Source organism: Aquila chrysaetos, chromosome 11 (genome assembly GCF_900496995.4).
Source record: "Aquila chrysaetos chrysaetos chromosome 11, bAquChr1.4, whole genome shotgun sequence".
Taxonomy (NCBI): domain Eukaryota; kingdom Metazoa; phylum Chordata; class Aves; order Accipitriformes; family Accipitridae; genus Aquila; species Aquila chrysaetos.
The window spans coordinates 20739590-20767477 of record NC_044014.1 but is presented as its reverse complement, the minus strand read 5'-3'; the positions used below and the strand labels follow the sequence as shown (position 1 = coordinate 20767477).

The following is a 27888-nucleotide window of genomic DNA, read 5'->3' as shown; positions in this document are numbered from 1 at the left end:
GCTGCAATAACCCCACACACAGGTCCTGAGCATCGACTCCCCAGCTGGCTCTGCCGTAGCCTCCCCGGTGCCAGGCTCAGCGCTGGGGCAGGGCTCTGCGCAGGGCGGGAGGGACTGTGGCGTGGGGACGGCACAGGCTGAGAGTTAGCACCAGTGCTGGAGGCAGGACCGCAGGCTTTCCGCAGAGCGGTGAGTGAGGATGTCGGGAAATGGTCTGAGCCGGGAAGGTGGGGGATGAGGGGAAATCTGGACATTGTGGATGTCCGTGATTTCTTGAGAAAAGAGCTCAGGACTGGAGATGCTTTGCCAAAATCGCACAAGTGACATTTGCACAGAGACTGTTCATGCTATGTGTAGCTCATGCTAGTATGGAAATTCACAGAGAATTACTGCAGGGCATCTAGTGACAATGCAGTAAGCAGTTGTTAAACAAAACATCTTTGTCTTACATTCATCTCTCAAACCTTGGGCTTCCATTTTTCCTTCACAGAACTGAAAAAAATATCACGCAGGCTGATTTTGGAATAGCTCGCATGTAAATCATCCCCTTGGGCTTGGGCCTCTCATGCTGGGGTTCAGCCTGAGTGACTTTTTATAGCTGAGTTATAAACTTTTAAATGCCAGACTTAATCAGAGCTACTGAGATGGCCATTACAGGAGTGGTTTAAGTGGCAGAGCCCTGATATATGATAGCACAGAAAGAAGGTAGGTGGCTCATCCGTGGTGGGCAGTCCATCTGGAAGGGAGCAGGGTCTGGTGTCTAGAAGCAGGCACAACTGAGACACAGATCTCTTGAGTTTTGCTCTTGCCCTTGTGCTACTGCTCAGTGACCTCCAGCAAGTTCCCTTGGGCTGTGCTGCCCTGAGCAGACAGGTGTCAGACCAAAACTTGAAAGGAAAATGTGGGTCACGGTGCCCTGGTTTCCCCAACATGCTAACGAGAATGCAAATATGTACCTGCCTCCCCGAGGGAAGTCACAAGAATTCTTGGCAAATTGGCCTAGGGTTAAACACGGTGTTGTGCAGACTCAAAACATGCAAATCTGAAAACTTCATTTCTGGCTGACTTCTTAGAGCAACTACCCACAAAATCATACTGAATAATTATAATCACAGACACATCAGACACTAAAAAGTCTAAAAGACTTTAGGATCAGGCTTAAGGGGGACTAATGCCGCTTTGCTTTTAACAGGAGGCTCTGCATAACTTTGAGCCCCCTAATTTTGCAAGTTCTGAGACACCCAGCAGGTTCCAGCTGTGAATCCGAGAGCCTCCCCCACTCTGCAACATCTTTGTGGTCTAAGCAGAACTGGGCAGTCATCAATGTGAGAGCAGATGCTTGGACGGAGAAATTGATCTGAATGAAAACAGTACAGAACTTTTTGGGGTCTTCTTTCTAAATTTATTCAAGTATTAAACGAACAGAAACTACAGCATGCATCAGATACTTTTCTTTATTGTACAACAAAACTATGGACTTGTTTGTATTTGCAGCATTTCCAGCAACATCAGGCAGACTTGTCGATGTTATCCAGTTTTGCACAGTCACTAGAGTGTCGCATCATGAATTATTAAATCAGTGCTTCGTGGTAATACATAATTTCTTATCAATTATTCATGCTAATGTGCGTGTAGTTTACTTAATTGTGTTATTGACGATCAAAAGTAATTTCCTGAAAATCCTCAAGGACAGAAAATTTAATCAGCGTAACTACTTTTCAGATGCAATGCTGTTAAGTATTCTTAATTTGCTCAACAATTCACTTATTTATGTACCTTTCTGGAGGAAATACGAGTTTAATCAAACAATTAGATTGAAGAGTTAGTGTACAGAAGGGCTGAAGTTCAACTAAATGCAAGGTAATTATGTTGAAATGAAGTTGGGCCTGCCTCTTTGGAGTGGAATATTTTTTTTAGTCTTTTTTTTGGAGAGGGGAGCACAAAAAAATTCTGATTGGGAAGATCACTAAGAGAACAGTGATTCTGTCTTCTCCAACCGCTCCCCACAACAAAGCACACAGCAATTTGTTTTATTTTGGTGGAAGAAAAAGGTTGTTGCTGTTGTTTAAACTAAGCCATGATTTGCAGCGAGGGAAGCCACCTCCACCTGTAGTTTCAGCAGAGCAGCTCGTGAAGCTGGAACACAAAGGCAGATCACAGACTACTGCGTGTTCCCCCCTGCAATTACGACAGTTCAGGATTGCCAAAAGACACACACGGTGTGGCAAAAGTAAGGCAAAATGAATCCATTTGATGAATGTGGGCCCTGTCAGACTTTTCTTTGTACATGGATCCAAGGACAGACCCAGCAATGTCCCCTCTGATGGCTCGTGTCCAGAAGACACAAACCCACCCTGGGGGAATGCCTGGCACCCTTCACTCCAGGAGCAATGAAGGTGCTTGGTGCTGCCAAGCCACCCCCTGAAGACCAGGGCTTCCACCCTTTGAATGGGTGCTGACACCAAGCCCTGCCTCCGGGAAAAGAAGCTGTGCACCAGGAGGTATGGGAGGGTCCTGCAGAGAAGTCCCAGGTTCTGTGAAATTCGTGGGCTGAGATCACTTAGGTGGGGGAGAGAAATTTTTGCTGCCAACCTTAGTCGGGACTGCCTTTCCAAGCACATCCCCAAGCTCAGATCCTGTGAGAAGCCAGCCACAACCCCCTGTAAAAGCATGTGCTCAGCACATTGCAGGAGGTCCTCAGCACAACGTGCAGGATCAGAGCTGACAGGAATCCTTCTACCAGCCTCCACATTACTTGGTCAAGTCTCAAAGCAGTGGTTTCACCCTGTTGTCCAGGGACATCTGTGGACAAGCCTAAGGAGTCTGCAAAAGGCACCTGAGAAAAGCAAGTCCTTGTCACTAAGTTTGAATCTGCATATGCATTTCCCATGGAAAAAATGTGGGGCACCCCAGATTAAAATGCCTGCTCTAGAGCATCAGATCTTAGTCTGCTTTGCTTTGGGGCATTTTGGGTCAGAGATAAGACTATATTTCCTGAGGCATCAATTTCTCCTTTGCACTGTGCCCATTCTGTAATAATTAAGACATTTTCATATCTAGATTCATTACAACAAGCCTTCAGTGAATGGAATAGTCTGATTTTGGATGGCATAAAGGAATACCCTTCCAAGCTTTATTTCCTCTTTATTAAAAACAAAACATGCAAGGACATATTTGCAGCATTGCAATGCAGGAATATTTTGGTTTCCAGTCTTTCTTTCCAAGAGAATGACGCTACAATACCCCCAGCTTTGTGCAGATCTAGACTCAACTGCACCCTCCATTAAATACCAGCATTACCATTTGAAGCTATGAATGCTGCTCTGGAGTCATGTGTCTTTTGTGTCTAACCCAGGGAATGGCAAGAGTAACAGACTGATGTTCACATAGAGACTAGTGCAAGGATTTTATTCACGGCTTAACTGATCTCAGCAATTTCCCAGTAATCTACTCCACGGAAAGTTTCACTTTTGGGCAAAAGAAGGGAGAAGGGAAAAATTAAGAAGAGTTTCATTCTGTTTTCTGCTTTTCTTACACCTGGCTTGCCTGGGATAGATTTGCTTGAAGTCATATCAGAAGACAGCAGGACAAATTGGTATATACCTGCATATTCCTTTACCTTTGCTGTGCGCGGTGGGGTAAATGATGCCTGGATGCCTCTCCTGCCCCGGACCTCGCGTCTGGAAGTGCTGCCCTGCTGCCAGCCCTCCATCTCATGTGGGATGGGAAGCTGAGATGAGCGGGAGCAAGCCAGGATTGTTTCAGTGTCCCTGGGGTGTGAAGGGGGGCCAAAAACAGTTTCACGAACGTTTCCAAACACAGATAGTGCCAATAAATCAGGGGAATGAACCTACGGTGGCGCAAGAAAAGCAAGGGTGTGTGAAAGGCAGCCAAAGAGGCCACTCAGATTTGCCAGGTCCCTGGTGGCCCCGTGACATCCAGCCGGGGCACGGCCATGCTGCAGTTCACCCCAGCGGTGGGTCCCTGCGCTGAGCTGAGGGGCCGGCGCCGGTCCGGTCTCATACGCTCTTCTCCCCTTCCATGTGCTCCTTGGACGGAGAGGGCTGCTTGTCCTGGCTGCCCTCGGGGCCGGGTTTGGTGGGAGGAGTGGGGCTGCTGCTGGTGGCGGGCAGGAGGTTGGCAGACTGGAGCACAGCCTCCGAGTGCTCCCGGGCCTTCATGCGCAGCGCGGCCACGCTGGCGGTGCGGTTGCTTTGGCAGCCGTAGGTGGGCAGGAAGGAGAGGCCCATGGGGTCTGGAACGCAGCACGAGCACAGCGGGCTCCCTGGGGAGGAAGGAGACAAGGCACCATCACTGATGGGGAAGGTCACGGGGACTGTCTGACTGTTCCCTCCATGGTCGGTCTGGAGAGGGCAGAGATGGGGCTGGACTCTCGAATGGCAACAAATCCCTCCCCTATTGACCTTCAGCGGGTACATAAATGTTCTCTGGATCAGGGCTAGAAAAGCCAGATCCTGTTGTGCTGAGGCCCACTGTGCAGGACCTTACACTGTGAGTCATCCAGGGTGACAAACAAAGTGAGCGAGGGCCAGCAGAGTCAGAAGCAAGCAGTGAAGTTTAGATCACACATGACATTTCCCCGCAAGCGAGGCTGAGCTCGTCCCCTGCTCTTATACCAAGCTGCTGCTCTGTGGCTACCGTCAGCCCCATGCTGGAGGTGTCCCCTGACCTCCACCTGCACACTGAAGCTTGATCAATTTGGGCAGCTGCATTTGGTGGGGGTCCCATCATTTATCTACACCTGAAAGATGACTGCAGAGAGAAAGGTGAAAATATTCTTTCTCGTTATTATGCAGGAATTAATGACCTTCTCCTATCTCACTGTAAGATGAGATAGGCTTTTCCTTGGCCAGGCCCATGCCAACTATTGGCATCATGCCTACCTGCAAGGGTCTGTTCTGCCCTCACCCACCCAATGTCTGTGTTGCTTAAGGATGCCACCTCGAAGAGAACGGCCCCCAGAAGTGAGCCAAGGCCACCTAAAGCTGCTGCTGCTGACACAGCTTAGGAGTCCCATCAGGAGAGACGGGCCAGACCATCTCTACCCTGTCATCTGAGACACATGGGCTGTTCCGAGCAGGCAATAAAACACTGGAGAGAGGGTGAAATGGGTATTCCTCTCCCTTTTAAGCCAAAAGGCTCCTCTGCAACCCACTACAGAGGCAGTCCTGACTCCACCAGCTGCTTCCTGAGCTGGACCACTGCAGGCTCTTCCTCTAGCTTATCTTCGATAATGCTGGGACTTGGGCCAGTCCCCAAACAAGCACACCTGGAAGTGTAGGTTGACCACTGGGCAGGACATGTAATCCATCCAAAAAGCCACCCTGGTACCTAGCTTAGATGCATCTATTGAATGAAGGAGAATGTGTCAGAGGAGTAGGGAGGGGAGGCGGGGTGGAATGGCTGAGCTACTACTTTAATTTGCTCTCTGGTGAGAAACATTGGGTGACACCATTTTTCCACGGGTCTCAGAAGCCACGCAAACTCCACATCCTGTTCTACATCCCTGGCAAAAGTCTGTCCTGTGCTGATATGCTACCTCCCAACAAGAAATAGCCTGGCTGCGCACATCTTGACATGATGCAATGTCTTCCTCTGATCTTTCCAAGCCAAGGACTTGCTTTAATTTCTGCAGTTAATATTTGAGTTAAATGGCTCATGACTAAGTGATGGAACTAATAACCTGCAGGGAGCAGGTAGTCTTTCTTTTACACTTCTGCTCTCGGTAGCAACGGGTCAGCACCCATCTGCTAGGGATGAAGGCAGACAGTTGTTTGTTTTTAGGATGTTGGCAAGACTTCTACACAGCAATTGTCAGAGATTAGCAGCTTGCAGGTAACATTCAGGAAAAAGTACTCTTTGCATTTTAAAAAACAGAATCTACAAGGGACAAGTTATTAATGTAACTGGAAAGTCTTCTCTTGTAATACTCCTCTGCTAGAGCATATGATCAGCAAACCAACATTTCCATGGGTCCAGGCATTCAAATGAATTGCACAAGCAAGTTTCAGTACTTGGTTAAAATCCTCCATTTTTTGCTTTTAGCACTAGGAAGCTCAATCTTGAATTCTGTGGCTGCTTTGAGCAGGTCAGAGGAGGGTTCATAACAAAATCCACTCAGTAACACAACCAACCAGTGCTACCACTATCCATGCTCATAAAGTCATTTTTTGCCCTGTTGAATCACAGCCACTTCAGGGGTCCTAGATGGCCACTGTTTTAACAAGAGGGAGGAGAGGAAGATTGGCACTTCAGAGTCCCTACAGTTTGCAGCAGGTCTTTCGCTGCAGAAGCCACACAGAAGTCTGCTTTTTCACTACTATTAAGCCCCACTATCTTAAGGTTCAGCTCTGAAATGACAGAGCATAGAGGCCTGCCTGTGCATCGGCTTTGCACTGCTGCTTTCTAATGCAACCTGAGTGAGACTTTCAAACGCGGCTGTTCAGCTCCCAGGCTGAGGGGAGGGCTGGCCCGTCTGCGGTACCTAATGCAGGACCTAGCACAGACATTGTCTGCTTAGTGGGAGGTGGGGGAAAGTGGAAAAGAGTCTTCCCCTTTTCAAAAGAGCAGGAATCAGCTCCTTCCCCTAAGAATAATTTTCACTCCATTGTTAGAGAGGGATAAAATATTTATCAGTCTTCAGTACCAATCTAAGCTTGCTTAATAATTAGACCTGATATTACCTAGTGGCTCCGCAACCTGAGGGTACAGTTACCTGTGGTGGAAACTAGGCTATCTCTAGCAATAATTCACCCATAAACCATTCCTTTAATTTTCACTGAGGTTAAAACACTTGCAAACAACAGCTCACGCCCCCCTCCCAAGGTAAAGTAACATGTCATTTGCTCCGGGGTCCAGCTAGAATACAGGAAAGTAGAATTTAGTTCTGTTTCTTTTTAATGTAGGTTGTAAGGAAGGTTGAATCTACTTTGCAATTGCTTGTGTCTGCAGGTAGTAGGTCCAGTGAAATCTGTCGGACTTTGCTGACACAAAAACCAAGACAAACAACCGGAGACTCAGGAGCCCAAGGTCTCCACCTGCCCGTCAGTCAGCCCACGATGGACAGGGATGTGACTTTCACTGAGAAAGAGGCATCCACATATAGCAGACATCAGTGGTTTTTTTACATCGTATTGCAGTAACCCTGAGTCCACAGTGGGAAAGGAAGGAATCCTTCCTAGTTATTTCAGATCCTCAGAGGAGTTTAGGCACCTAGCTCCCATCAAAATCAGTGAGGGTTAAGCTGTTAGCCCTAGATCTTGATCCAGCTTCCGCTAACATCTATGACAGTCTGATATTACTTTAATGCCATTTGGATCAAGTTGCTACAATACGGACAGGGTACCATTTTCTTTCTTTCAGGAACTTACTGCCTTCTGTACACAAAATTAAAATACACAATTAGATTTCCATTAACTTAGAGCAAATTCTGCTGAATTGATCTGAACCTCCTTGTATTCCTATATGAGATCATACTTTAAATGCTCAGCCTGAACATAAATACTTAATGTAATAAATACAGTCTGAAATATTTGATCCACTTGGCAGTTTAATTGATCTACTACAGAGACTGACAGGAAAAATTAAATTAGCTCTGTCTTGTCTCTGCCAACATCACATTTCAATTGTAACAATATTTGATCTACATTTTTGGTTGTGGACTCTTCTGTGCAGTTCCAAGGTTCAGTTTCAGCTGAGAAGAGTGGGGTGGGAGAGGGGCCCTTATTGATACATAACTATCAATATAATATATAAATAAATATATATTTACCATAAATATATAAAAATAAATATATATTTAAAATATATATTTTGTATTTCAACTCAACAATTTAAAAATTTAATAGATGGCTTTTCCAAAGGCAAAACCCCAACTCCTTCCCTCTTTCAGTATTTGTGCATATCAGCATTTGATATGGACAGCTGAACAGCAACTTGACACAGATGGAAGCAAGGAAAAATTCCCATTTAAAATCCTCACCTGTCAATGCATGCTGTTTAGTTTTCAGAGGAAATATTATGTTTGATTTAAGCATTGTTTTCTTCTGATAGTAGTCACATTGGTTTGCTTGAGCTCTAAAGCCTCATAAACTCTGAAATCACTTTCACAAGGGTTAGAAGGTCAACAACTTCAAGTTCATAGTGTCATTTACCCATGAAAGGTGATTCAAAAAGGGAGCTCCCTCTTGCTCTTCATATATGATGCCAACACTCTGTCTATTAAAGCCTGAGGCAAAAGCAGGAAAAACAAAAGTGTCTTTATCCAAACCTTCTTGAGCTGTGAATCAGGAAGTTCAGAAGAACAACAAAGGCATGAACTTAAAGCCTGAAATAGAGAGGCACCAGATGCTCCCAGTATAATTTAGGGTAGCCTGAAGGCTGCTAAGCTGTGCTAGATGGTTCCTCCTTCTAGTGCCTAAGGTCGTTAACTGTGGAAGGCACTCTGTGCTGCCCAGAGGCTGGAAGAGCACTCCAGAGCTGACAGCAGAGTCCAAATGTTATAATTTCACGTCTCCTTGGCTTGTGAACCCTATATGGCCAATGAAAACAACAAAGAGCTGGTGATCTGACCCGGTTGCTCTAGCAGGAGCCTTTTATGTAAATAACTCGACACTGGAACTGGAGGATTTCATCCTCATTAGTACTGTTCCAAAAAAAGAATTCAGAAGCCAGGACCTTTCCTGTTTGGACAGGAAAGTTGGCAGCAAAGCCCACAAGAGCTGGGAGAACAGAACCAGTCCTTTGAATACTGTCAGCTCAGCAACCATTTACCACTCTTCCGTTCCACATCAAAAACATGATCTGACCCTAAATACTGCTGACATGTGTCACTCCAGGAGGGGTCAATAGAAACGCCTGCCCAGCTAAGGTCCACTAACCTAATCAAGGTTTGTCCTGGAGGAACAAGCCAGCACGCATTTCCTTTCCATGGCTCTTAGGGCTCCTAGTATCTGCATATTCCCTAATATTTGTGATAAAGAACAAAAAAATCTACCTGCAAGGTAGGACAATGCTAGAGTCAGGGACCCCTGATATGGAAATCAAAGTAATTTGCTTAAGGTCTGTGCATCTGCAGCAAACTAAAGAAATATTTTAGATTCTCTAAAGTCACAGTGACAGGTAAACTACGAAAAATGCCAAATAGAACCCACTTGATATATTTGCTATATTACATGAGAAAAGTCAGTAAGTCCATAATCAAGAATGACAGAGAAAATAAAGGACCTCTAGAGTTCTGATTCCTGTTCCCCAGACTTATAGTAAGCAGTGGTGCTTCAATTCAGTAAACACCAGTTCAAGGGTAAAAGTTAGGTCCTTGAACACTTATTTCTCAGCCTTAGCAATGGGAATTGCCCACTGTAATCGAGTGAATTCTCTTCATCTTTCTGTAATAGAAATTGAAAAGGAATGGGTGGGCAGTTCTAGTTGTTGCGGTTTTTTTCCTGGATACTGCAATTAAGCCTCCCTAATATGAACAACAGCAACCACAGCAGCAACAAACCATAAAAGAGCCTAATCAATGGTGCCCTGGAATATCCACTTTGATGTGCATAATGCAATCCTGCTTCTCTATCAGTGGTGTGGAGGTGCCTTGAAAACCAACTGAGCTATAACTTGCACAGAGCAGAGCTGTGGGTGAATTATGAAAGTAATTCCCTGGCAAGTGTAATTATTCCTCTCCTCATACACTGCACTCATCACAGGGTCTGGGGAAATTTCAACGGAATGTAACAGACACACTCTTGCCCTCAGCCACCGGAATGGTAGAACACTTCCGCTAAAAAACGGGGATTTTTGTTTACACCCATTAATAACATCTTCTACATTAATGAATTGCATTCATGCTGTCATCCATTAAGAAGGTACTTTGAGGTCTCTCTCTGCACAGAACACTAGCTTCTCCTGATGACTCTATTGTTATACAGCCCATAAATAAAACAAGTATTTTCCCTTCATATTTGAGGTCTGCAATTAAATCTACTAAATGGACTGCAGATGCATGGTTTACAGTAAGTGATTCATCTTCGAAGATCATGGAAATGTCGAAGTCACCACAATGAAGTAGCATAGTTGTCAAATTAGGACAATTTCAGAGAGTAACAAACACCAGAAATTTCATCTATGCGAGCCAACCTGTTTCCTGACTATGGCCAGTGGTGAAGAACTAAAACCCTGAAGTAGGAAACCCTGTATACCATAGAAATTATGATCTTATGGTAATTTTTCGAATGAGAAATTGTATTTCCTGAAAGAATAGTACATAGTGAGGTGATAAGGTAGTTAACAGATGCTTGCTACTAAGTACAGCCTCTGATGTGCTGAACTTCACAGAGGGAGAGGATTCAGCTAAGGAAGGAAAATGTCTGTTGTATTACTGAATAGAGAATATTTGATTGAAACAGAGAAAAACTGTCCAGTGGTAATATACTCTTCTCTGGAACACTCTGTGCTCTGATTTACAGTTCTGATTGTTATTGTATAGTCAGCCTGCTTTCTTCAGTGTCCTGCGGTGGTAATACCATCCCTTTGAGGAAAAAAAAAAAATCTCAGTTTCAGAGACAGCAGGGTTCATGGGCCATAGTGCTTAGGGAGAGTAGCTTTCTTCTCATTCATCAGAGCAGACCTGGTCTCATGGTCCAACAATACCCCGCATTTTCCTAGAAGTGGCACATGTGGGGTTCAGATGAGCACTGCCTGTTGAAGAGTTGCAGAGCCACACAAAGCATGAGGCAAGCCTACGGTGCACCGCACAGTCTTTCCAAAAGCAAAGTTGCAGGCTCAGTCCTTGCCCCATGCTAGGCTGTCCTGAGATTTCTTGTCTCTACTAGACCAACTTCATCATCAACTATTATACCCTTATACTACAAATTAGATCCAGGAACCACGTGCCCTAGACACTTTATACAGCCTTGGAAATCTGGGTCTGGAGCCAAGCAATCAAAGTCAGAGAAGGAGAAAGAGAGGTATTAGTTTCTTTACAGAAGACAGAGAACTCTCAGGTGGCAGAATGAAAATGGTCCCTGAGAGCATAAAATAATTATTAATTAGTTACATCGCCATCATCACTTGTTATTCACTGTATTGATTTTAATTGTCTCCTACTAAAGCATCAGTCAAATATTACTCACTGACATCAACGAAGTGTTGGCTCACAAGCCCAACAAAGCACGTCTTGTCTCTTCAAAAGAATAAGAAAACAACCTAGACTTCCCAGTAGTATCTGATGTGCTGAGAGTGCCCATTTGTCTGCGGGCAGGTTTTACAGCCTTACCGAAGAATATGATTCCCTTTACTGGCCAGGATTGTTCTCCCAATGGTTGGAATACATATCTATTTATAGGATCCATATAGAGGAGCTGCATTTAATTTGACATTTGCATAGAAGAAAGCAGGGTCATGCACCAATTGGTAGTGAAATGGTGCCTTGATTCTGGAGCAACTATTTTGCTTTCAAAAGCACAAAGAATTCCTGGTTGTCCTGGTTTCGGGTGGGATAGAGTTAATTTTCTTTCTAGTAGCTGGTATAGTGTTATGTATGTTTTGCATTCAGTATGAGAAGAATGTTGGTAAAGCACTGATGTTTTCAGTTGTTGCTAAGTAGTGTTTAGACTAAAAGTCAAGGATTTTTCAGTTTCTCATGCCCAGCCAGCAAGAAGGCTGGAGGGGCACAAGAAGTTGGGAGGGGACACAGCCAGGACAGCTGACCCAAACTGGCCAAAGGGGTATTCCGTACCATGTGACGTCATGCCCAGTATATAAACTGGGGGAAGTTGGCCAGGCTGGATCACTGCTTGGGAACTAAGCGGGCATCAGTTCGTGAGTGGTGAGCAATTGCATTGTGCACCACTTGTTTTGTATAATCCAATTCTTTTATTATTGTCATTATTATTATCATCATCATTATAATTATTAGTTTCTCCTTTTCTATCCTATTAAACTGTCTTTATCTCAACCCACGACTTTTACTTTTTTTTCTGATTCTCTCCCCCATCCCACTGGGTGGGAGGGAAGTGACTGAGCAGCTGCGTGGTCCTTATTTGCTGGCTGGGGTTAAACCACGACTCTGGTAGTTTCAAAGCATGGTTGGCACAAGAGAGATACCAGGAAGAGCTCTTGATCGTTTCACTCTTCAATAAAACTTGAAAAATCTTGGAAAACCTTACTACTTGCTGAATTTCTCCTTATCCAAGCAATCCAAAAACGAAACAGCTCAGAATTTTATGCCCTGTGCTGAGTTTGATGGGATTCTGTGTGGCATAAAGTCCTATGCCATCAGAATCACTGTGGCAGAGTCCTGTTGGCATTTCTGCTGCAAAATGTGACTAGATTCTCAAGGGAGAAGCTTAGGCCACTTCATTAAGACACATAAGGACACAGACTAATGCCCACCTAAATGTAGGGTTAGTTGTCCTTCGGCAGGCCTGAAGTGTACAAATCAGCTCCTAGCTCAAAGGAGGAAATGAGAAGGGAGAGTCAAATAAACTGAATTGAGCAAGACGAAGAAGGTCATATAAAGGATTTGTGAATGCTGTGTCTCTCCCTGTCCTTTCCTTCCTTCCCACAACCATTATCTCTTCCTCCAGACTGACATGTGAGCTTGCTTGTGCTCTCAAATACATTGGTTTAGGTGAACCATCGTTCACCTGGTTGTTTCCATACTGAAGAAAACCAAAATGTGAATCAGGCCTGTGATACATTTGGTCCACTCAGAACCTCTAGAGATCATCCTGTTCATCATTGTCAATTAACGAGACTGAAGCTCAACGTCTGCTGTGCACAGCCCCTACCCCAGCCCAAGTGAATTGCTCTTGGAGAAACAGGGAAAGAGGAACTTGTGGAGATGAGCCAAGGAAAGAGGAGACAATACTTTGTATATAAATACCATAAGAAAGGTGCTACAATTGTTCTTTGCCACCTTATGGAACAACAAATTCTTCCTCCTTAACCTCAAAGCCAAAATTTGACATTCCTGAGACCTAGCTGCAGAAGAAAAACATCGCTCCTCAAAGCAGCAGCTCAGTCTACCAGTTCCTTGCAAGTATAACAATATGCTGACAGGCATAGGCAGCTCCACAAAGTTCCTGGTAGGTGGATATGCAGTTGCAGATGCAAAAAAGGTGGATATACAGATACAAATCTGTAACTGGATTTCTTAAAATCAAAATATACCGCGTTATCACATGCCCTTGAATGTATCTGGAGATTTCTAGTGCCAGGCATGAAATATAAACTGGTCATCTCAGCAAGGAACTGCATATGTAGCTGACACCATTCATCAAGAGAATACACATGCATCTGATAACTGACCATCCCTATACAAATTATAAAAAAATCTATATTTACATTTGGGACCAATTTTTCAGGGACACTGCCTCTTAGCCTGGGCAACTGACTGTCTAATATCTTTCTCTACAAGAGATTCAGGAGTAGGATTTTTCCTGCCCCTAGGTTGTAAAACTGCTATCAAGCAAAAAGGAGCAAATTATTAATTTCTCAATTTAGTTGCTGAGCTGTAAAATCACAGAAAAGAATATCTGGAAGTCTTCCAAATAAATAAAACTAAAAAAACCCTCATGACAATTTTTTTCATTAATTTTTATTTCATTTTGCTTGTTGTTTTTTTTTATTTGGGTTATTTTTCTTAAAATTTAGCTACATTTAAACATGAAACACGTGAGAACAACGTATTGATGCATTTAATTTTCAAAATACTTAAATGGAAATTTTAAGAAAAAAAAAAAACCCACACCTTACTTCCATCCAAAATTATTCACTGAACACAACCCCATTTCCACAACTTTCAACCTGCCCGGGACTACATTTATCAATGATCTTTTTGCCTGAAGAATTTCACCCGTATCTACTCCAGAGAGGCTGTTCCCCGCCAGTGAAAGAAGCCAAAAGTCTCTGCCCTAAAACTTTGCAGTCACAGAGCAGACATGAAGAGGACTCATGCAGTCCAACAGCCGCTGCCCGTTTACAGGGCTTAGGCTGACAGTCATCCTTTAAGTTTTAGGGTTCAGGTCACACCTGTGTGTGACTTTTCTTGATTCAAAATCACAGGTCCCACACCTATCAAAATACCAGTAGCTGTATGGTGTGTCTGGCTTCAGCTTTTTTGAAAAGACAGGAGGGAAGGGGGAACAGGGGGCAGGACACTGGACTCAATGCAAAACTCAGCAGTTCCAAGCATTTACTTCAGGAATATAGCTTGGCAATGCTGATCTAACTGGAAATACTCACGAAGAGCATGAGGTATGCCAGAGAACATAGTGAGAGGTATCAGAGGACATTTGTGTTCATAGTGGAGGGTCTTAAACTGGGAAACTTTCCTCACAGATTATTGCACCACATTGGGGCACAGAGTAAATGTATGTGCCACTTTGTGCTTGGCAGTGCTATGAGGCTTTACATCCTATAAATCTATAAATTGGATTCATCCTGCTTACACCCTTAGTCTTATAAATTGTTAGACTAGGAACAGCTAATGGATCAGCTGGTGATTTATTTTTAAAAGATGCATACTGCTGCTTTTTGGAAACTGAAAGGATATGGATATACCCTGGATATACCCTTCCTGAAGCCTGGGTCCCAGGTAATAAGGATTTACTTTGCATCCTCCCCTGTCTCCATGCTCACACTTTATTCAAGTTCTCAAAGCAGACATACTGTTCAGGAAGAGAAAGGTCTGGCATTGTGCAGAGATGTACTGCAAAGGAAACCGCATGCAAAGAGCAGATGAGGCATCAGTAACAGTGCCAGGTAATGTATAATGCAAAAGGATGTGTATAACTAATTTATTAGTATAAATTTGACTCTGAAAAGAAAGCATATGCAAGGAAAACTCTAAAGGAGAAAATCCTACCTGCCTTGCTCCTTGAGACAAACCCTGACCTCACTAAAACCAACCACGTAAAATGAAGGAGCTTCGCCACAAATGATGCTACAAGTTACTACAGGAGACTCACTCCTGTACCTGCAGCATCTGTCAGTGCAATTACTGCCAATCATAACAGAAAGAAGGATCCATCATTTCCCAAAGGCTTCCCCGCTGCCTCAGGTGGGACCATGCTGCTTAGCTTGAAAGAGCCACTCTTTGAGCTTATCCCTGAAGTTAAACCAAGTCACTTACCTTTTAGAGAGGCGACATGGGATAAAGCTTGTGCATAGGTGGCTGTGTTGAGAAGAGTCCCTGGCAGGCAGGAGGGGAAGAATGGTCCTGTAGGACCCACTGCTCGGCTCAGGCTGATGGAGAAGAGAAAACAAGTTCCTTACAAAACTACAGAACTAGTTGGTTCCAAAGACAGCATTTGTGCATGCACACAAACACGTTGGTGTCTCAGCATCCAACTAGATGGGACCAAGCCTGGATAACATTAGCCTCCCAAGGCCACCAGCTTCTCAGCATCTCCACAGGGAGCAGTGAGTTGCAAGAGAGACAGCTCGTCTTCTAATGATTTGGGCTCTACCTGAAGATGACACTGTGTATGTCAAGGCTTAGCAGCAGGCAAGTCTGTATATGTACATATGTATGATGCATGCTTGCCCCGAAGAGAGGCAGTCGATAACAGGTATTACTCTTACCTCTGCTGGATCTCCAGGCCCTCTTTTTTATTCCTGGTTTGATCTGCTGGGGAAGGGGAATTTAAATTCCTTGCAGGAGGAGCCACCTCAGCCATTGTTTCCTTAGAGCCCTCTTGGTCAGAAGCACCCCTCTCTGTTTTCCTCCATTTAGCTCTTCGATTTTGAAACCACACCTGGAGCAGGAGAACAATCCAGGCTGAATACCGTGTTTAGCCAAATGCAAAGCAAGGAAATTGTAAATTGTTACTCTGGTGAAATCAGTCATTTAGAAGCTTGGCTAAAAATTCCTCTTATTTTGTGTCCCCACTGTTATTCTAGTTGAGCCTTAGGATTACATTTGTATGTGGAATATTTCTGTGTCTGGAAAACAAGCCAGGAATGTCTAAAGACATTCAAAAGGCATGTTAAAAATAATAATAAAAAAAAAAACATAAAAAGGAATTTTGATGTTACTGTGCCAGTTAGCAACACACTTAAACTCGTACCTACCTTTATGCACACGTTTAATTCTCACTGATTTCTATGTTTTAACACGTCTAAAAGCCTTTTGTATAGGGATGGACTTAAATATGTACCTAAGCACTCTGGCAAAACCATATATAAGTCTTTAAATGAGCTGCTGCTAGAATCAGAGAGGTCAGAAATGAAAAGGTATGTATTAGGGCATCTTATCCAGCCCATTTCCTGGAGAGGACTGATACTTGCTGTTATTCCTCTGATGTATTTGTCCAGTCTGCATTTAGACGACTCAAAAGGTGGTAGAAGCTAATTTTGGAAGATCATTCTGCAGTTTAATACACACTATTTCCAAAACTTACTTTGTCCCTGTAATGCAATACAAATATTCATGTTCTTGATTTTATTCCCTGACTTTGAGTCCAAACACTTTTTTTTTTTCCATTTACCTTGGAGCTTATGTTCTGAAAGCACTTTATTTGAGGTGGAAAATGCCAAGCCTCTCTTGAGGTCAGGAAATCCACATTTTAATACATGACTTCAAGTATAGGCGAGATTGTTATTATTATTATTCTCCTCCTCCAACTCCATTTTAGTTAGCTGCCTTTTAATTGCATGTATCAGCAAACGTTGAATAATGATTTTATCTATATTCTAAATTTAGAGCAGTTAAATGCAAAGCAAAATGCAGACACTTTCTTGTGTCTTAATTGAATGAAGGTCACAGCTATAACAACATTTAATTGAGCTATTTTTCATTATCATATTTTAATGACTTTGCACTGACAGTTCGCCTGCTTCTGAGGAAAGAGCATGATGAAGTCGTTTATTTCCCTATTTAGTTATTGTTTGACAACATCATCTTCGATTAAGACTCTGCTTTATAGCACATTAATCATATTTGAATGAGCAAGGGGTATAAATGTAAACATATCTCCCATCCTCTGTGTTTCCCCATGTCCCTGCATGAAAGCAGGCTAAACAAATGCTTGCATCTATTGTCTGTTTGCATAATAGCCAACAACAAGGCTAAACACCAGTCCTCAGCAATCTAATTGTCACCACCCCTATCTCACCCTTGCACCTTTCAGGAAGAAGTTATGATCTTCCACTTCTGAATGCTCAATAATTGTCCCATTTATCTCAATTTGCAGTTCAGTCTTTAGGCACCAATAGCCAAAATGGCATTTTTTATTATTTTTTTTTTAAGCCAGTACCTACAATGCAGTGGCAAAAGGAGATTTTCATTTCCAAATAATAATCAGTTTAATTTGCCCGCATATGACCAATGATTCATGTTCAGATTTAATAATCAGGATCGCATAATCTGATTATAGGAGAAATAATTTGTTTACAATCCCCAATTTACTGTGGTGAATTCCATTATCTCTCTTCAGCCATTGGGTTTTAAGAGATACTAACATGACCCTAGGGAACAAAAGGCAAGCTATTATATTTCCTACAATTAGATCTTTGCATAGTCTTAACCCCGAGCACCTAAATAAAAAAAAAAAAAAAAAAAACAAAAACAGCGTGCAGAAAAGCCCCATAAATAAAATGAATACATAATTGTGTTCAAAAAATGGTTTGCAACTCTGTGGTGGATGCCTGCGGAGTTACAGGGATCCATCTCTGACAACTGCAGGACTGCTGTTCTTAGCAGAGCTTGTAGACACACAAAGTTAATCCCTGGATATGGAAAAACAAACACCTGGATCAAAAAAAAAAAAAAAAAGTGGGGAGAAGGCAGGAAGGAAGAAAGGAAGGGGTGGAAAAGAGGGGGGTTGAAAGAGAGTAATCGTGGCCAATGGTATTTATTGGATCATATTAACAGTGTGGGAATTGCTCTGCAGGCTCTTTAGCTGTTTAAATTAAGTGTTTAGAAAGAAGGAGAAAGAGAGAAAAGTTGAAGAGGTGCAGAAGATTTCTTCCTGGCAGTTGGGCTCCCTGCAGTTGACTAACCCCATTGCTCGACAGTGGTCATAGTTGCTTTGGAGAATCACGTCTCAGCTCTTTTCTCCACACACACACCCCCTCCAAAAGCAAGGAAATGGATGTGCATTGATGTAATTTAGTACCTTGGAGACGCGGACAAATTAGTGTAGAACATTATCACTAGTTAATTATGAATGACCGATTAATCAACCTAATCTAATATTCCACATTATGTTGATGTTATTAAAGTGCATCATGAAAATGACAGATCGTCTTCATTTGCGTTCTTTGGCCAAATGTGCACTCTGCAGTCATGATGTCAAAAAAAAAAAAAAAAAAAAAAAAAAGTTTGCCAGTTTGAATACCCGAGAGTTAAATAATTCCCCGGAACGTTTACCTGCACCCTGGCTTCCGTGAGGTTGATTTTCATAGCCAGCTCTTCCCTAGTGAACACATCGGGGTAGTGGGTTTGGGCAAAAACGGCTTCCAGTGCCTCGAGCTGGTGGAGGGGAGAAGAGCAAACACATCTGTCGGGGGCAGGGCACGGCTTGGGGCGCGGTGCGGCCCGGGGAGCTGCCGGCCCGGCGGGCGTCTGTCCAGCTGCCCCAGGGGGGTTTCTGCGAGGGATGGGGAAAGCGGGGCCGCCCGAGGCAGCGGGCCGGGCAGGGAGCCGGGCGGGGCGGGCAGAGGGCAGGCGGGGAGCAGGCAGGGGGCAATCGGGGCGCAGGTCAGGGGGCAGAGAGGAGCAGGCTCCTACCTGCTGCAGGGTGAAGGTGGTGCGGTTGCGGCGCTGCTTCCTACGCAGGAACCCGTCGTCGAAGTCGCCGGCGGAGTGACCGCCGAAGGGGGCCGCGCCTGCGGGCGGAAAGCCGCGTTAGGGGCCGCGGAGACGCAGCCCCCCCGCCGCGCCCCGGAGGTGGGGGGGGGGGGGCAAAGAGCCGGGAGCCGGGGCCGCCCCCGCGGGGCCGGCGGCTCGGAGCCGCTCGGGAGCGGGCGGGGAGCGCTGCCCCACGTCCGCGGGGCGCGGAGCCCCGAGCGCCCCGGCCGGCCTCGGAAGCACCGCGGGATCCCCCCGGGCAGAGGCTGCCCGACCGGGCCGGGGGGTCCTGCCGGCGCCTGGGGGTCCTGCCGACCTGACCTCGCCCCGCCGCGGGTGAGGGGCAGCCCGCCCCGGGAAAGGGTCCTTTTCGGGACATTTGTGTTTTAAAAGGACGAAGAGACGAAGCTTTGACCTAGGCGTCGTGACGGCAGCTCGAGCTCCTAAAAGCCCTGCCCGTCTGCCGGGAGAGCAAGGGGAAGCCCCCCGGGCGTGGAAAGGGCAGGACCGGGGCCGTTGGCAGTTATCTGCCCGCACTCCCACACACCCTCCGAGCACCGGCCGAGCCGCTCCCCCTCGTGCCGGGAGGCGAACCGCCAACACGGGCACGGGGCTTCGTACAGCGCCGAGCACCGGGGGCGGCGGGAGCGCTCGTGGGGCTCGGCCACGGCTGAACCTCCGGGAGCCGGCAGCGGGGCTGAGGGAGAGCCCCTGCCCTTCCCCGACGGGGGCGGGGGGGCGCGTGTCAAGGGGGCCGAGGGAGATATTGGGGCACTGTGAGTTTGTCCCTGGTCGGAGGCCGGGAGAGGGCAGACGGCCCGCCGGGATGCAAACCACCTTCCGTGGAGCAGCCCCCGGCCTTCGTGGCTCCCCCCAGTTACACATCACCGGTGCCCCGGCTGAAGTGCTGCCCTCCCTTTCTGTCCGCTGACAAAACAAGGTTAAAAAACCAAACCCAACAAAAAACCAAAACCAAACCAACAAAAAAACACAGAACAGAAGAATACCCAAACCCACAGAAGTGTTGCTGACTGTCTCCAGGACCCTACTCGCAGACTTGCCCGGTGGAACACCCCGGGCCGGGCCGGCCCCACTTCGGGGCACAGGGGCTGGAGATTGCTGCTCATCTTGCAGCATCATTTGGAAGATAAACACGGCCCCCAGCCCTCTCCTCGCACAGAGGGAGGGCTTGCTGCGGCCCTGGGAGATGCTCGTCAGAGAACAAAATACTGTTGCGCTGACCTCCAAAGCCCAGTCACTTCCCTCCAGCACCGCCGGGCCTCCCTGGGTGCCCGCACCCACCGAAAACGCTGGCCGAAAAGGGCTTTTCTGTTGCCGCTTCTTCGGTTTGGCGATGGGTGGGTGTTTGGGGGTTTTTTTTGGACGGGCGGTGTATTTATTTATTTATTTTTTTTTTTACTTGGGATGCTCTACACTGCTTTCACCCGTTAGCAGGGCAGACAGGCCAACCCCCGCCCCGCTGCTGCCCACGCCAGGAGAGCGAGGGTCCGGCCCCGGCCCGCCGCCCACAGCCCCCGTCGCCGGGAGAGGCTGCAGCCTGCGGGGACCTCTCCCCGGCTCGGGCCGCCAAAACCAGGCACCAGCCCCAAACTGCCACCGGAGAAACAAACAAACAAGCAAAAACCAACCAAACAAGAGCACGTTTCCAAAGCTGTCTGCCAAAAACTAACGAACAAAGCCGTGCCGGCGCTCGGTGGCACAGGCGGGGGCGGCAGGGCGGGCTGGCGGGGGGCGGAGGGACCCCCGGCACTGCCCAGCCCAGCCCGGCTCCCCTGGCCGGGCCGGAGACAACTTAGCGAAGCGAATTTTCCAGTCGGCGATGCGCAGACCGGCCTGGGTCCGCTGGCAGCCGTGCTGAAAGGGGGGATGACCCTTCCCCGGAGGAGGATGAAACCTCTGGACCACCTCTTCCTGGCACCGCTACCGAGAAGAAAGCCCCTTGCTCGCCGGGTGATGCCCATGCAAGGAGCGGGGTGGGCGGGCAGGGGGATTTTCCGGGTACGGGCCCCTTCCCCCGCCGTGCAGCCGCGGCGAGCACCGGCAGTGCCCGGGCACGGCAGGACAGCCCGCAAGGAGCTGAAGTTGCGCGGCCGAGGCTCCGGGGATGCTCCCCGCACTACGAGCGCTGGCCGGAGGGAGAGGGTGCAGAGGCCCCATAAACGGGGGTGACACGGGGAAATCCCGAAGGGTGACATACTTTTAAAAGAGGAAACAAATAAACAAACAAAAAACCCACCCCGAACAAAACCCTCTGATCAATAACACAAGGAAAAAATCCTCCCAAATATTTATTTTCCGCTTTTTTTTTTTTTCAGTCGTGCCGAGTCTTTCCCCATCCTCCCGCAGAATGTTTGTAAAATAGCATTAAAGATTTATGCGGTCCCTTTGGCTGGAGGGAGGAGGCGTGACCACGTCCTGAAAGTGTCCCGATTACAGCCATGACACCAACATCTGTGCTGGGAGGGGAGAAAAGCATCTCTTTCGTAGCCTCAGGCTCAACTGTGGGATCGCTGTCCACAGAGGGGAGGCAGGTGGCAAAATGACGGGGGTGGGGTGTAAAAACAAGGCCTTTCCAACAGGAATCAAATTAAAAACAAAATCATGCAATCCTTCTTTCCATCCTGTGACAAGAGGGGAAAGCTGGGCGCGGGGAGGGGGGGTTAGGGTTGTGTTTTCTCAAGGAAAAAGACGATGAGCTTTTATATTTAGCTGTATCTATAGATCTGCATCTTATCTCAGCACATATCTGTACCCCAACAGTCTTGGAGCAAGTCAGACCACAGTTTCTCTCTTCATCCCCCAGCGCACCCCCATCACCTCCCCCCGCGAAGTTCAGCTCTTGTACTTACACGTCTCTGTGCGACAACACTCACCCTCTAGCTGCGGGGGGCAGTGGAAGTAGAACATGGCCCTGCGGCCGGGTGGGCGCCCGCTGCCCGCCGCTGCGAGGCCGACGGCGGCCGGGGCCGGGGCCGGGGCCGGGGCCGGGGCCGGGGCCAGCCCGCGGGGCGCGGGGCTTCCGCGCACTCCCCGCACCGACACAGCGGCACCAGCTCCCCAGCCGGGCACCGCCACGCACCGCCGAGGTGTCTCCTGCCGACCTGAAGACAGACAGAGGGAAAGAACAGAAAAGGTGAATAACCAGAAGAAAGCACCTAGAGAAACTCATTGAAAATCCTAGATCCCTTCCCAGAGGAAGCAGAGAAAGTAGTGTCTAACCCTGTGCAACGAACTGAAAAAGCCAAAGGCAGAAAACTCCGTGGTAGGTGCACAGTATCAAAATCAGTAAAACTTTGTTGCTTCTCTTTGTTTTTATGTCACCCCCCCCTAGCAGATTATCTACTTCTTGTTATTCCATTCATCCATGCTTCTATCTATCTATCTATCTACCCATCTGTACGTTCATCCATCCATCCATCTATACATTCATCCATCTATTTATCTATCTATCTGTCTGTCTGTCTATCTATCTAACTAATTATCTCAAATGTTTCTTTCCGGAGCAAATAATTACATAAAGAAAAAACAATGCTTATAGCTAAAAACGAACCGTTAAAAAAAAAAAATCTAAATTATTCTGCCTAAATGAAACAGCAATAAAAGCTAAAAGCTGTCTTCTTTTTAAAGCATCCAACACGCTGGGAGTTGTGTTCGGGTTGGAAACTAATGTCCTCGGCAAGAAAAAAAATCTATTCAAATTTATATGCAGTCATATAAAAAAATCCAGAAAGCAAATAAAAATAGTAATCCATACCTAAACCGAACAGAAGTAAAAATCACCAGTAAGGTTTGGGGGTATTTTGCACTGGAATAAGGCGCTGTGAGTTGTTGGCTGCAGAGACAGAAGGGCTCTGTGGAGTTCTGGAAGTGGCCAGATGTCTTTATATCTGTCTACAGCATGCTCTGCCTCTCAGCACTTGCCTTTATAATCTCACGCATAATTGGCCTTAATCTGATTATTTCCAGCGCTGTCTACAGTGAGTAACTTGGATAGGTCTATTGGGCCCTACAAATGGCCCACGTGGTGTGCAGAGCAGGGGGAAAAAAAAAAAAAAAAAAGAAAGATGAAAAGAAAAACCCCATCATTTCTCAGCAAACACCAGGAATGTGAACAGCAGCAACAAAATCCCATTATTTTCTGAGCGTTAGCGCTCCGGGGCTCAGCGGTCCCCGGCGGCCCCCCCCGCCCCGCACCCCCCCGCCCCGCTCGGGGTGCCCCGGGCTGCGGGGCCGGGGGCGGGCCCGCCGTGCTGGGCCGGGCCGGGCCGGGCCGGGCCGGGCCGGGCAGGGCCGGACCGTGCCGTGCCGTGCCGTGCCGTGCAGGGCGAGCCCTGCCCCGCCGCCTGGACCCCGGCGCTGACAAAGCGCCGGCTAATTGCCGCCGGATGGGTTTTGGGGGGCCGCTCTGCACGCGCCTTGCCTTTCCAAGCGCTCGTACCACGGCAAAGTTTGATTTTGTTCACAGCGAGGGGTCTCTGGATTTATGCTCGCTTCCCGTCTGCAAATGATATGCGGCGGGACCCTTTGCAATTACTTTTAAAATGCATCCGAGACATAGGCTCAGCGGAGAGAGATGGCCCTTGCCTCAGCCCGGGTGAAAATTAGACTTTAAAGTACCCAGATGAAATTTTCAAGTCAGGGACGCGGGATTGGATCAAATCACATAAACTGCAAAAAAAGCAAGTATAATGGCGCATAATTGGTTCTGTAATAGCATTACACAAGGATAATAGCCTGTTATGGCCCCCTGCACATTAAGTGCTTCCCTGGCGTAAAGCCTTTATGATATTAAAGGGGGAATATAATGATATTTTGGTTATTAAATGCGTGTAATTAATTTATGCACCACTGAAAATAAAGTTGGTATTATGACCCACTCAAGATGCATCAGAAGATGTAAGTCAGACAACTGTTGATAAGTTCTGGTGTCTATGTTTCGTCTAGACTGCTGATTTTATTTTGGAACAATTGCTTCTCCGGCAGACTACACAAATTTAATATTTTATAAACATTGTAATGTTCTGTGCAGGAAGGGTGAGCAAATCTACACAGGCTCTCTCAGATCTGATGGGAGTTTGAGGACATAGCACGTTCATACCAGAGCAAAGGAGATGGATACAGACAATACAGGTGCACAAATAGATAAGAGAATTTGAAGAGATAATGTCTTTGGAAAGTTATTCTGCATGTACGATCTCATTAAATAAACACTAATAAGCCTTAGAAATATCACCTGCTCTATCTGCCTTTCACACGAGGCATAGACGTGGAAATTCCCCTAATGTATATTCAAGCTGAAGTTATGTTTAGGTCCCGTAAAGCATTATTTTAGCAAAGCGAGGCAAAAAATAATTGTAGGCGAGATCCAAATTGATTTGATCTGATCTTACCTTATCCATTCACCTGTAATTTTAGCATACTAGTGAGAGATTTAGAAAGCTGCATTCAAACATGGTTTTTTATATATATATATGCATATATATATTTACATGTATACACATACACAAACGCTGTTAGGGATATCGCTGTTTGACAACAGAGATTGACTTACCATCCAGGCAAGCCTCTGAACAGCAAAGTATACTATGAATTGAGACGGCTTTTACAGCACGGTGCAAGACGCAAGACCAACGTTCTGAATCCGACTGCGCTCCTTAAAATAGCAGCACAAGCTTTAGGTCAATTAACCTTAAAAAGAAGAACATAACCCAGAGGTACTGTCTGGATCTCCCCTGCCAGCCTTTCCATCCCGAGCTTTAAAATCCACGCAGGGCCAGTACTGCAGGATCCTTTTGCACATAGGCAGATGTGCCTTTTCCTTTTCCTCTGACGTCGGGAAGGGATTGAGAGTGAGAGAGAGTGTTTTATCATAAGAACCCCTAATAAAATAATAATAACTTCATTATGGCGCTCTCAGGCCTTGCTCTAGTCAGGGGGCTGCATTGCCGTTTTGGCTCCAAGACTCACTTTCCCCAGCAGTTTGAAGCCTGCAAGTTCAGCGTATTGCAGGAGGCAGAGAGGGTGAAATGGAGCGCGGGGAAGAGCTCCAAGTCGCTGCTTTTTAAATAGAAGCAGAAGGACCCCGAGCCGGGTGAGGCTCAACTTTCTCCCAAGGAGCAGCAGCTGCAAAAACAAGGAGATAACTAAGCAATATATAATCCCCCACCCCTCGCCACTTCGGTGCCTGTTTAATTTTAATGCACGAAACGTGGGGCTGACATAATTAAAAGTTAGCGCTTCGGAGTCTTGGGTGCCGTTCTCGGGCGGCCGGAGCCCAGGGGCGGCGGCAGCGGCGCCGCGCGATTCAGCACCACGGACAGCGCCGGCCGCTCCGCGCCCCGCCGGCACCACACGGCACCGCACCGCACCGCCCGCCACCGCCCGGCCCCGCACGGCCCGGCCCGGCCCGCTGCGGGGTAGCGCGGGGTTAGTCCCTTCTCCAGGGGAAAGCTGTTGTCAGGGCTGTTTCTGGGTCTCTCCGTGTCAACATTCTGTAGGAGCTTTTCTGCGAAGCTGGGACCACAGGAAAAAAAAAAAAAAAACCAACAAACCCCAGTAAACTGCTTTGGATCATGGCTAGTATTTCTCGGGTAGTTCCTCTCATCTAGCTACCGAAGGCAAGCACTAAAAACAAGCTGTAGCATGAAATAACATACAGAGGTGAGCTACAATATTTCAGAAAAAAAATCCCTTTTTATGCAAAGTCCTTGAAGTCTCTATTACATACATTATTATTATTGTTATTATTATTATTATTACTGTCATTAATACTGTTATGATTATTACATCAATATTAGTTACTAGGTCTGCAAGGAAAAGTCCAAGTAAATACAGTTCTGGGTAGACGTTTTGCTGATTGTGTCTGTCTTAAAGCAGAACTGTTCCTGTGCTGCGCACACAAACATACCTCTTCTCATTTTATTCCCATGATAATAAAACCTAGGACTGAACTGATGAGCAAAATCACTGAATGGACGTTTTCCTTGAGAGCATTCAGCTTTGAGGGGATCATCTGTAAAACTCAAGAAAGTCTGAATGGCTCAGGCTTGATGAAATAGCTCTCTTGCCTTTCCATGTCCAAACACTTCCTTTCCCATGATTCTCAATACCTGACCACAAAAAAAGGCTAGCAGCTAAAAGGTTATTTTACCCTAATTCATGTGCAGTAAAATGTATTTTCCAATTAACCAAATTTGCCGATTTGTCCCGCTTGGACACTCTTATAATTTATAATGTAAAAGTGTTCTTTCTTTATCTAAAGACCAAGGTGACTGCTTTTAATTTTCTGTAACCTCTTTACACTTGATGTTCACCAGACTCATAATGTTAATTGGCTTCATATACGGATCATCAGTTTAATGAAGGAATAAATCCTATGTTGCTTTATGTCCCTCTGTTTTAACAATGATTGCTTTAATGAAGAATGTGACGTGTTTGAAATCAAAGCTGCAGGAGACATTAGAGGGGTTTTTTTATGATGACTGAAATGCTTATTTGAAGCTAAAACCATGAGGTTTCCATATTTCAAAAGCTTTTCTTTAAATCATTTTCCACAGAAAATACTGACACATTCTTCAGCAAAGAACTTTTTCTTTGTAATCCCAAGCAGAGACTAACACAGTTTTGTAATACAAACATCCCAATTAGGTTATGAAAATACCTCTGAGCTGATTTTATACCACTGCAGTTTTCATTCAGAGTTTAAGTAAAACTCCTAGTGAGTTAAAAGGAGTTATGCCTGCCTAAATAAGGAGTATTTTGGGGTAACTAATACATCTCCTTGTCAACCTACTGCACTTTCATTGTTCACATGTAGATGGAGAAAATTATAGGGGAGAAAGAATTGTCAGTTCACACACAAAAGCTCTGGATTGCTGTAATCTATTTCTCCCCATGGGGATTTTAGGATTTCGGGAGCAAGGGTAAAATGTAATGAAACATGGGCTCATAGAGGTAGGTGACTGCAAATCAGAGCATCAATTAGGTCAAGCTGGAAAGCAGCAATTAGACCCAACTGCATGTGCCGGTTATACTAGCTACAGCAGGTTTAAAGTGTACAAAGCAAATGCATTCTGGTAATTGAACTTTTACATTCCTGGTCCCACTTATAATGAAAGTAAGCTTTCTTTTTTTTTCTTCTTCTTTTTTTTCTCTAATGGGGACTGCATATACTGGATATATTTATTTCTCAGTAGAGAGCTGCTGTCTGGACTGAAATTACATGATCCTTAGATAAGGGATCATGCAACATAGAAGAGGAAAGTCTCTAATAAAAGCCTGGGCCAGGGCTGAGCAACCAATGGATTTGGAGAGAAATTTCATGACATGGCAGAGGAAGCACATGAGAAGAGAAGGATATTAGCTTAAATTACATACCACTGAGAAGTCATTCAGTGTGCCAGGCCTGATCCCATGACCTCTTGGGTCCCCACAAGGATTATGCTCATTCAACCCAGGTCACACCAAGCTTCAAGTAGATACACACACATCTTCTTCACTGTCCACCACACAGTGTCTAAAAGAATTATGTGTTTCCTTTCAGAGCTGGCCAGGACTACAGTCCTATGGTCAGAACTGTACAAGCATGCAGAATGCAGCCCATAAACCATACTTTGTCTTCCCTCTCCAAGAAGAACAAGAAGGTACCTTGTGGCATCTCTAGTGTCACAGAGGATTAGTCTGCCAGGAGCCTTATTCAATAGCAACAGTTCTCTACCTGGAGCTATGCCTTTACCAGACCTATGCCTGGTCCCCATACTGCTTACCATCTGAAGTGACTGGGAGTGCAGGCTGGGACTATGCCAGGATTTGCTGAGGAAAAACAACACTAGTTTTCTGGGGGATTTTCTGGGGTTTTTAGTGAATATGTCATATAAAGGTGTTTTTTCCCAGATGTGCTCTTTCCCACTAAAATGAGTCTTCTGACCAAGATTTGTGAGAAAAGACTTCCAAGGGAGCAGCTGTAAGAGTGAGAAAAAGTAGTAGCATTACTTGAAGGTAGGAAAATGAGATACAGAAAGACTAATCGATTTACTCAAGTTGTCCGTAATGGA

General features: G+C 46.0%; 1 protein-coding gene across 1 annotated transcript; it reads right to left on the bottom strand.

Annotated features, from left to right (window-relative positions):
• Nucleotides 1–1453: 1453 nt before the first annotated feature.
• DRGX (dorsal root ganglia homeobox) lies at nucleotides 1454–22667 on the bottom strand. Its single transcript, XM_030031572.1, has 7 exons — nucleotides 22590–22667; nucleotides 21709–21936; nucleotides 18755–18852; nucleotides 18395–18496; nucleotides 15607–15779; nucleotides 15155–15267; nucleotides 1454–4285 (listed from the first exon to the last, which is right to left on the bottom strand). The coding sequence occupies exons 2-7, from the start codon at nucleotides 21740–21742 to the stop codon at nucleotides 4020–4022; spliced, it is 786 nt and encodes a 261-aa protein (XP_029887432.1). The 5' UTR covers nucleotides 21743–21936; nucleotides 22590–22667; the 3' UTR covers nucleotides 1454–4019.
• Between the last annotated feature and the right edge of the window lie 5221 nt (nucleotides 22668–27888).

Bases quoted from the DNA above. Each gene is read 5' to 3' on its own strand.
- DRGX (XM_030031572.1), bottom strand. From the start codon at position 21,742: ATGTTCTACTTCCACTGCCCCCCGCAGCTAGAGG. The intron at 18,853-21,708 runs GTGAGTGTTGTC...TTCCGCCCGCAG, and splicing joins CTGCCCCCCGCAGCTAGAGG to GCGCGGCCCCCTTCGGCGGT. The intron at 15,780-18,394 runs GTAAACGTTCCG...CTCCTGCTCCAG, and splicing joins TCACGGAAGCCAGGGTGCAG to GTGTGGTTTCAAAATCGAAG.